The sequence below is a fragment of the Nanorana parkeri genome, unplaced genomic scaffold (genome assembly GCF_000935625.1).
Source record: "Nanorana parkeri isolate BGI_ZX_2015 unplaced genomic scaffold, ASM93562v1 scaffold1226, whole genome shotgun sequence".
Taxonomy (NCBI): domain Eukaryota; kingdom Metazoa; phylum Chordata; class Amphibia; order Anura; family Dicroglossidae; genus Nanorana; species Nanorana parkeri.
In genome coordinates this window covers 324,373-335,067 of record NW_017307494.1, presented here as the reverse complement: position 1 = coordinate 335,067, position 10,695 = coordinate 324,373, and the positions used below count along the sequence as shown (strand labels likewise).

At 42.1% G+C, this 10,695-nt stretch overlaps 1 protein-coding gene across 1 annotated transcript in view; it reads left to right on the top strand.

The window, feature by feature from the left end:
* Positions 1-10,695, top strand: part of SCNN1D (sodium channel epithelial 1 delta subunit) — a 19,195-nt gene that overhangs the window by 2,489 nt on the left and 6,011 nt on the right. Inside the window, exons 2-7 of the mRNA XM_018568675.1 lie at positions 637-886; positions 2,074-2,261; positions 3,283-3,389; positions 5,011-5,174; positions 6,964-7,062; positions 8,749-8,866. Of these exons, the coding sequence (XP_018424177.1) occupies positions 637-886; positions 2,074-2,261; positions 3,283-3,389; positions 5,011-5,174; positions 6,964-7,062; positions 8,749-8,866 (926 nt within the window). The remainder of the gene's footprint in view (positions 1-636; positions 887-2,073; positions 2,262-3,282; positions 3,390-5,010; positions 5,175-6,963; positions 7,063-8,748; positions 8,867-10,695) is intronic.

The following is a 10,695-nucleotide window of genomic DNA, read 5'->3' as shown; positions in this document are numbered from 1 at the left end:
CCTGCCCCCCCCCCCCCCCCTCCCCCCAAAATGCAATAATTTATTGATTGAATGGGTTGGTGCAATAAAACACTTTTGATAGGTAAAGTTTAATTAGTAGTAATAGCAGGCAAAAAGTCATCAGAACAAAAAGAGGGAGGACTGACGAGTAAAGAGGGACAAGAGGATTTGATTCTGAAGTCCCGTGCAGACCTGAGCGATCTGGGATTGCACATCCCGGGATCGCACGGTTCTGCACAATGCAGACAGCGGTTGCCGCGTGGCCTCATTGACATCTGTGCGGCAATCACAGAAAAAAGGTACATGCACATTTTTTTTTGCAATACACGACACGTGGCTGTTCGGATGCACGGGCTGAATCGTAGTGGGAAACCGCATGATCTGCCCGGCGTGACTGAGGTGCCATTAGAAAATAATGGCACCCACAACGTGATCGTCTGTGCTGGGCCACTCCATGACCGCGCTGCAAACTGTGCGCAATCGTGCACGATTGCTGCACGGCCAGTAGTCGCCTAAGGGTGCACCAGCCCTCAAAGAGAGACAGTCCCTCCAAATACAGGACAACTGGAAGCTTCATGGAATGGTTACTTCATCATTTATGACTATCACTGAACTCGGATGTCTGTCTATCCTTAGGTTTGACCAGGTTAATGAATATCTCAACCAGTTGGATCAGCTGGCCCAGGAAACTCTACAAACTCTTTATGGATATAATGCATCCCTATCGGTAAACAATGATGTTGTAGATCTGCAAGACATCACGGACAATGCAACAAGCCAACTGGATGAAAAATTTCAGTTAGACAGTTCAATAAAACTGATAAAACTGGAAGATGATCCAAATCAAATGTCCAAAGGAAACAGGAGCAAACTGGGATTTAAGCTTGTAAGAATCAGCTTTATATTTTGTTACATGAATTATTCTTAGGGGTACTTTATATTTAAGCAATGAATGTGACATATACCAAACATTCACTGCGGGTGAATCAATCACTGTAATTTAACCACTTCAGGACTATAGGATGCGCCTCTATGTCCTAAACATGAAGTGGTTATATCAAGATCATGGCTGCTGCTTGTTAGCCCCCTTGTGATAGCAATAAAGTTAAGTATAAAAGTAAAAAAAAGTGAAGAACGATAACATAAAAACAAATTAAAAGGAATCTCACTGCCCCGTGCATCTGCATGTATACGCACATGCGCATAGGGCGTGCAGAGTATGTAAACAGCAATTGCGCCACGCATGTTAGGTATCAGTGTGAACATCGGAGTGAGAGCAATGATTCTAGGGCTGTAAATGACTGTTAACTTTAAACTGATGAGCAGTAAAGGATTTTAAAGCATTACCTATAGACAATTTTGAGTATGATAAAATAATATAAAAACAAGGGGGGTGGGGTAAAGAACTTGAAAATCTCAGTAATCCATTAATGGACTATATAAGGGCAGGGCGGGATTTCCCACAAGGCCTACCAAGGCCCGGCCTCTGGGCAGCAGGGAGTAGAGGGGCAGCAGGGGTGTGGAAATCCTATGTTGTGTTTGTGTGCAATACAAATAATTTTACAGGGTTCTTCACAAAAGGGTGTAAAGTTTGGAGAAGGCCGGAGAAGGGAACAATCTTGGCAAAAATAGCTGAACTGGAAAGTGAGCTGAATTGGAGTATCTTTCCAAATGAGCTATTTTGGCCTAAAATTGTTCACTTCTCCTGCCCTCTCCAAACTCTTCACCCTTTTGTGAATAACCCTGTTTTTCCTAAAAAGATCGATTTGATAAACATTGTGCAAATTTCCTGTGACATAAAAAATGCAGCTATCATTTTTTTTAATTCTGCAGGGCCTCTGCTTTCAGAAAATATATCATTGTTTGGGGGTTTTAAATGATTTTCTGTCCTAAAATTCAGATTGTAACAAATGTGTGAAAAATGAAAAACATTTCAGTCCTGAGGTGGCTAAAACACATGCATTGGGATGATTCACCTGCAGGGAATGTCACATTCACCGCTTTACAAATATAGCCATTATACATGATGCTAATATCAAAGCAAATGATTTGATTCATTTTCTACCATGACAGTGCGATTCTACTGGTGGCGATTGCTATTACCGATCCTTCTGGTCAGGCGTGGATGCTTTGCACGAGTGGTACCAGTTCCATTTTATTAATATCATGCACAAAATTCCGTCCGTGTTACAAATTGCTGATCAAGAATACGTGGATAAGTTTATTCTTAAGTGTGACTTCAATGGCCACAGTTGTAACAGGTTTGTTTTCTAAGTTTCTTAATGGTAGCAAATCTAAACCCACGAATGACCTATGAATGACTGCATTCGTTTTTTCACCTGCTGATCTTGCCAGTAACACACTTTCAGTCGTAGGGTGACACACTGACCTTACTGTACCTGTGGAAAAGCAGCGTTGTCATCCCAGGAGAGCACTAGAGAACACCTCCCTCTCTCATCTTACCTTCAACACGGAGGGTAGATTAAGCATGTGCGATTCGTTTAGCTCCGAATCAAAATCGAACACATTTTCAGAAATTCGGACATTTGAACACATCCGAATTTCCGAATCCTATTGCATCCGAATGTGTCCAAATCCGAATTTCCATTTCCGAATTTTGGATCCCATACGAATTTCGTTCAAAAACTAAACTAGAACGGCCATGTGACTTTTCTGGCCAATCAGATGTGTTTTACGGTTTAATGCATCCGAATGGGTCTGAACATGAGTTTTTGTTACGGCAACATGGGAGCCATAGATACAGTGTATACATATGATACTAAAGCTGAGGCTCCCAGACCCGAAATTCTGGATCAAAATTTCTGAATTGCATTTGGGAGCTCCTAAATTCCATTCAGGTCTATGAGCCGTATACATATATTACTAAAGATGAGGCTCCCAGACCCGAATGGCATTCGGGACTTTGTTCTGTGGTCCTCAAAGATAGCTGGGAATAATGTACATGACACGCACATGTTACGTGTTTCGTGATCGTGTGCAAAATCACACAGTTTTGTGCACCTTCACACAAGTGGCAAGTGTGAAAGCATCTTTACTGTTTCCTTTGCTGGACAGCTTGGGCTACATGTAAATGAGGATAAAAATATAAATGAAGGTTTTTCAGAAATAATAAAAAGTAATTGACACAATAAATAATATCATTACACGGACTAACCAAATACTAGTTATCAAAATACTGTACAACAACAAGTAACATTGTTTCTGTGTGATTCTTCGTTGTATGTGATATCTGTTTTTTACATTTCCTTATCTCCCCAACAGGAACTACACACATTTCCATCATCCGACATACGGCACCTGTTTTACTATCAATGGAAATGAAAATAGCAGCGCTCTGTGGGCTGCAGTGAAACCTGAAAAAAAATATGGTAAATATTTATTACATAGAAATTTTACCATGATCATCTTAAAGCCCAACTCTGGGCACAAGACAAAAAACCTTTGCTGTGGAGCTCTCCTACATTGCAAGGTTTAAATGCTCCTTACATTGCAAGGGTTAAATGCTCCGGGGTAGACAAACTCCAGCCCTCCAGCTGTGGTGCAACTACAATTCCCGTCAGGCATTACAAGACTCCTACTGGCACCGACATGACTCTCAGAGGCAGATTAAAATGATATATTTCACATACAGCTATGGTGGCCTGCATAGGTCTATGTCATGTTAGAGACATGGGAGCCTTTCCATGGCTTAGCTGAAATAAAGGCAGCATGTAATGCAAACTTTTGCTAAATGCATAGTGCCTTAGTGGTTCGCACTTCTGCCTTGCAGCACTGGGGGTCCTTGCTTTGAATTCTGGTTAGGTCACCATCTGCATGGATTTTTCATGTCATGTTAGAGACATGGGAGCCTTTCCATGGCTTGGTTCTAATGTTGGAAATATTTACTGCAAACCCTTGCTAAAAGTGCAGTGGCTTAGTGGTTAGCACTTCTATCTTGTAGCACTAGGGGTCCCTGATTCGAATCCAAGCCAGGACACTATCTGCGTGGAGTTTGCATGTACTCCCTGTGCTTGTGTGGGTTTCCTCCCCAAACGCTATGCTGGAAGGTTAATTGGCTCCTGTCTAAATTGACCCTTGTATGCGTGAGGTAGGGATCTTTAGATTGTAAGCTCCTTGAGGGCAGGGACTGATGTGAATGTGCAACTATGTAAAGCGCTGCGTAAATTGTTGGTGCTTTATTAATACCTGTAATAAACATATAGTTATATTAGGGCTTTTTAGTTGTATAGACCACAGTCATTGTGCTTCACTTAGAATCCGATTTATCAAATAATTTCAATAAACACTTATAAAAATCATACTCATAGGGGGGAATTTATCAACACTGGAGCAGAGAGAATCTGGAGCAGTTGCCCATGGCAACCAATCAGCATCTCTCTTCAGTTTGCTCAGGTAAGATTTGAAAATGAGACAGAGAAGCTGATTTCAATTTCTGGTTGCAATGCACAGCTGCTCCATGTTTTGTCTGCTCCAGTTTTGATAAATTCCCCCCATAATGTCATTGTGTGTTCCAGAAAGCAATACATATATACCTACAGCCATATAGTACCTCTTGGACCTGACAATATGTATCTACGGTTGACACTAATCATATATACATACATATGACATGCGTACACTTATTATAAATGCATATATGTAGTTCCAATCTTCAACGTGTTTCGCTTCTACGCTTCTTCAGGAAGATGAGGGAACCTATTATTCATAAATCAATGACTGGTAAGTATAATTGATAACTTCAAATCATGAATTGCTTCATCTTAAAAATCCACTTACTTAAAAAAATTCTTAATTTGCAAACCATGTTTTGCTGGAATTAACACATTCAGAGAGGGTTATCGTGCCGTCACCAAATGCCCATGTCACCAAAGGAGCAATCTATTCACAACAAAAGAACATTTCAAAATTCATCTTTTAGTAAATCATTTGAAGTAAAACTTTGCTAATATTTGCTAATGTTTTATTTATTTCTCTCTTTTTGTCTTTCAGGGATTAGCTTGATCGTTAAAGTAGATCAGCATGATAATATGCCCATTTTGTCAACGACAGCCGGAACCACAGTGATGATTCACAATCCAAACCAGTCCCCTCTAGTGGAGCATCAAGGATTTGACATATGGCCAGGCACTGAGACCTCAATAAGTGTAAGACAGGTAAGTGATTACCAACTATGAAAACCATAGTGGTTGGCAAATCTAAAGGTGATTGTGAAGAGATAACGATCAGACTGTAATGTGGGTGGCCAGTTTTAGACTTCCCTATAGCCCAGGGGTGGGCAACCTTGGCACTCCAAATGTGGTGAAGCTACAAATACTATCATGCCTTTGCCACCTCTAGGAGTCATGCCTGTGATTATCAGAGCCTTGCAATGCCTCATGAGATGTGTCGTTTTACCACAGCTGAAGTGCCAAGGTTGCCTACCCCTACCATAGCCTTTCTTTAAAAGCCTTCCTCTTACTCCTACTTCCCAATAAATCATTTTATTAGTATGTACATGGAAGTGGACTTAAGCCCAAGCTCACCTTTTTACAATTTTTGTGCAAGTTCCTCTACCATCTAGGTTCAGGTGCTCATCCACAAGTGATCTTTAAAGTACACATAAGATATTAAAGTTCGTACTTTTAAAGTACCATTGTAAATTAAACTATTGCAACATTGGTGAGATGTTTTTTCATACATTTATTACAAAATGTTTAGAAAACATTATTAGATCAGTAAAAATTCAAATCTATTAACAATAAATCAAGCAACAAATATCTTTACACCTACTAGCTTTAACCTCCTTCAATACATTTCCTGTTTATTGGTATATTATCATTTGTGATCCCACAATCTCATTACTTACCAGACATGTAAAAATTTGTTTTGGTTCGTTTCGCTTGGTTTCAGATTTTTCCTTATTTTGTTGTTTGGTATTCGGGTCCGAAAGCCAATACGTTTCAGAATTCGGACTTGTCCAAATTTCCGTTAATTTCAGATGAGTTACATGTTTAACAACGAAAATTCGTTGCAGAAAAGTGACATTACATCTGTGTTTTTTAAAACTTTTAAACTTAAGCATGGGGACGGGGGGTCCCCATGCTTAAGTTTGTACCAGACCCTTTAGGTCTGCTAGGAATATTAGGGGGGAATGCAGAAAAAAAAAAAGCCCCTAAAATCCCTTACTAGACCCTTGATCCGAGCAGCAGCCTGGCAGAGCAGAAAAGGGGAGGGGGGGGGGGAGAGTTAGCATCCTCGATGAGGCAAGGGCCTCTTCCCTACAACCCTGGCCCAGTGGCTGTGGAGGTCTTCGGGCAGGGGGGCTTATAGGAATCTGGGTACTCCCTCTCATAAAGGGGGCACCCAGATCCAGCACCCCCCCCTCGTGAATAAGCAAGGGGTAGTTGTTACCCCTACTCATTCAACAAATAAACAGTAAAATTGTAATTAAACACACCACGCTGTAAAAAAAATCCTTTATTTGTAGAAAAAAAACCACAACACAGGTTTTTGTCAAGTCCTTTATTAAAAAGAAAAATGCCCATCGATGTAATCCCAAGGTCAATCACGTTGACTCGCCGAAAGAAAAAATTACCTGAAGCCCGCCAACACGACCAATCCTAATGAACTCTCGTCGCAACATGACAGCTCTGACATTCAGGAGCCCCTGAATAGTATTCGGGAGCAGAGCAGGGACAACTCACTCCACCCCTTTGTTGACATTTGGGTCAGAGCTGTCATTTTGCGGCGAGAGTTATGTCAGCGGGAGATGGGTATTTTTTCTTTCATCATAAATTTCGTCATTGTTACCTAAATCATTTAAAGTAGTTATGATTTGGGGCAGCATGCCATATGTTTCACAAAGAAGAACTTCCGGTTTAGGAAACTGGAATGAAAGAGACAATGTGTATTCATTTTTCTCAGTTGGACTTCTGATTTTAAGGGCATTTCCTTTCATTTCAGGATCAAGTGAATCGTCTGGAGAAGCCATACAGCAACTGTACTTACAATGGGGCCGAATTAGATTTCACTCTCCTGTACAATTCATCGTACACATTACAGGTGAGCTCTAACCTTCAGTGCAATCTTTCTGCACATTTATATACCGTAAGTATTCTACCATACCGGTGAAACAATGACATGGTGGAAGGGATTTTTAATGGAAAGGGTAAGGAAGGAGGGAAGGACAAAGAGAAAAAAATGAGGCCGGAACAAAAGGAAGGGATAAAAAAGAAGAGGAAAAGGGAGGCAGGAAGGTAAAAAGGGAAGGAGGAAAAAAGAAGGGAAGGTCAAAGAGCATGAAAAGAAGGAATGAGGACTGGAGAAAAGACCAAAGAGAAAGGAAAGAAGTAATGAGAAGGAAACAAAGGGAAAAGGGAAGGACAAAAATAATAGGGAACGAGGGAAGGGTAACAAAGGGGAAAAAAAGCAGGGAGGGAAAAAAGAGTGAGTAGTAAACAAGGTAAGAAGGGTGGAAAGGACAAAGGCAATGGGTAAAAGAAGGATGGAAAAAGGAAAAGGGAATAGCAGGGGCAGAAGAAACAAGAGGAAAGTTAAAGCTGAACTCCATGCACAAAACATTTTCATGGAAATAAAGTCTCCAATAGTTGGAAAGGATATGAATTCACTGTGCACGCATCAAATGCAGTTACTAACCCAAATATTACTTTTTAAAAGTAGTGGTGACATCATCACTGGTCTGCATATAGCCTGTGCAGAGAAAAGAGCTGTGGGAGGGACCCAGCAGGCCCCACCTACTACAGGCTTTCTGCAGAAAACTACAGGAGGGGGCGGAGACAAGACCAGTCTCCCTGCACAAGGAGAGGGAGGAACAGTGACTGGTCTTTATTACAGGAAGCTCCTACACAAAGCAAAGTGTAGAAGCTGTTTCACACTGGATCACTGCACAGATCTGGAAGAAATGCACAAAGTACACCCAGATTCAAGCAAGAATACAGATGGCTTATTTAGACAATACTTGTTTTGCCTGGAGTTCAGCTTTAAGCACTTCCCGCAGGCTTCACACATATACTGTATGTGGCAGCATGGAGGTGGACATTAACACCGATCTTCCACATATTTGCATTACTGTGTTTTCCTGCGGGTACGATTAATTGACCAGTAGAAAGGCATCATGGCACACTCACAAACCAGCATGTAAAACAACTTGTCTCACCACTAAGGACAATGACAGAGGTTTGGATACACGTCTTCTGCAAAGGATGTGTAAGCCGCACTGCCGCGCCAAGGCACCTCTTATAGTGCGGTCCTAACTCTAAACTATGAGAGTCTCCATCTTGGAGCACATGGGGGCAGAAGATATCAAATTGGGTGCAGGCCTGTCAGGAGGACGCCCCACCTCCTTAAAGGTACAGAAACACACAAGGGATCCCGCACATCCCATTGGCAGCTGAGAAACCCCATGCGTCGCTGCACCAATACGATTAATTGATGCCCCCTGAACTGTGACCAAGCTGTCACCAACAGCTCATGGTTCACTACCGACAAATGGAAGCCGGTAGGACTTGCTCCCAAATACATGATTACTGTGCGGCCAGTGACAGCGATTGCATAATCAGGAGCCCCTTCTACCGGCCTCTGGCATCACAGCCCACTTTAAGGGCCAATGGCAAAGGGTTAAGCAGGCTTTCTAAAACTGAAAATATTTGCATCACTTCCTCATGACTCTAACTGACCAGACCTTCAGTTCTCTTTGGTTGACTTTTTGGTTCTCTTTATGTTTTTTAGGCTTGTGTTCAGTCATGCTTTCAGTACATAATGATAGAACAGTGTGGATGTGGCTACTATTTCTACCCATTGCCTTCTGGGAGTGAATATTGCAACTACAACAAGCATCCAGGATGGGGTATGCTTTTTTGCTTGTATAGGCACACATACATATTTGCTGATAATGTCTCTGAGCACCCAGTAAAAGTATTATACTGATATCTTTGGTATATTTATCATAGTTGCCCACATTTCATGAGCCTGGTATCCGAATCCCATGACATCTATTGATGTCATGGGGTACACTGATAGATCGGTCCTTAAAGTGACATTGAACCCTCAGATTTTTTAACATAAAACAATACTGTAATGTGTGCTTTACTGTTATCCATGGTTGTTTCCTTTCTCTTTGCTGCTCTTCCTTTTAAATTTGTATCTCTTCTCATGCTGGTGGAGAACTTTAAGGACATATGTCTGGTATTTCAGTTCATTTTGGGAGTTGTAGGTCACAAAATACAAGTGAAATACAATATTAGAGTGGAACAATTTTAGAATGTAGTATGTTTGTCTCCTGTCTTTAATAGCTTCCTTTTCCACTATATTTTCTTATTTTTTTTTTAACTTATTACATTTTTAAAAACTTTTTTTAATTTTAAAAACTTAATTTTTTTGTTTTGAAATTGTATTTTATTTTCTAAAACTAGGGGGGCACTAAGGGGTTATTTTTTTTATTTACAGGGGCTTTGATACTTAGTACCTCTAAGGAGAATACAGTATTCTCCTCAGAGATACTTTGTATCACTTTTCTGACACACAGCCGGCTAGCAGTTTACAAAACACAATGAGCTGTTGCCGCCTCTGTGACTGTCACGGCTCTTCGATCATAGCGATCAGTTCTCGCAGTCATCACAGGATTGTGACCACCTAATCTGCTATTGAGGGTCTGCCTCGGACCCCGAGGGGCCCATCGACAGCAGTGAGTGCTGGTCCCTTCACGGATTATCCCGCCACCGGTCATTAACGAACTGAACAATCGTGATGGGATAATCCCGTCATATGTTGGGAAGGGGTTAATATAGTGAGCACCACATATTGAGATAGTGACATCCATTCACATTCTTGATTGGCCTGTATGGCTGCAAAAACACTTGATTTTGGCGCCCATTGTATGATGACTGCTCTTGTATAGATTTAGTGTATGGCCGCCTTGTAGAACCATATCCTCTTTCATTATTCCAGGCTAGAGTTTTGGCACTTATCCTTTTCTTATTTCATATCTCATATGCCAGTCAGGGCCGGATTCGCCACAAGGCCACGAAGGCCCAGCCTCGGGGCGGCAGGGAGCAGAGGGGCAGCAGCAGTGTGGAATCTCCCGGCGCCCGGGACATGTAGTTCCGGGCGATGGGCGGTAAGTTGTTTTCTACATTTAGCTCTGCTTTGGCAAAGCAGGACTAAATGTAGTGTGAGGAAGCCACTTGTTTGTTTACAAGTGATCTCGGTGATGTCGCCAAGATCACTTGTAATAAGACTGCAGCTGGCTCTATCCTCCCCCAGACGCCGAGTATCTCTCCTCGTTGGCCGTCGATGTCTTCAGGATGGAGAGCGGCAGGATTAAAACTAACCCTGCCGCTCTGTGTACACAGTGAGAGGGGAGAGCAGCCTTTCCCTCTCACCTGTCACAGGAGAGAACCTGTCACCTCCAAATGTTAAAATATATGGTTTGGGGGGTCTTTTACAAACGCTAACAACCCAGCAGTGGAAAATCAAATCAATGGGAAAAGTTGCCGGCATCTGGAGCCTCTCATCCCTGCCTGGAGCCGCTAGGCAGGGATGTGGCAACAGGGATAAAAATCGCCACAGAGCTAGTCGCTCTGTGGCAACAGGGATAAAAATAAATATCCAGGGTTGGGGGGTGGGGCGCGGAGCAGCAAGCGTCGGCTGGCGGGGAGAAGCCACAACGTTCCCCGC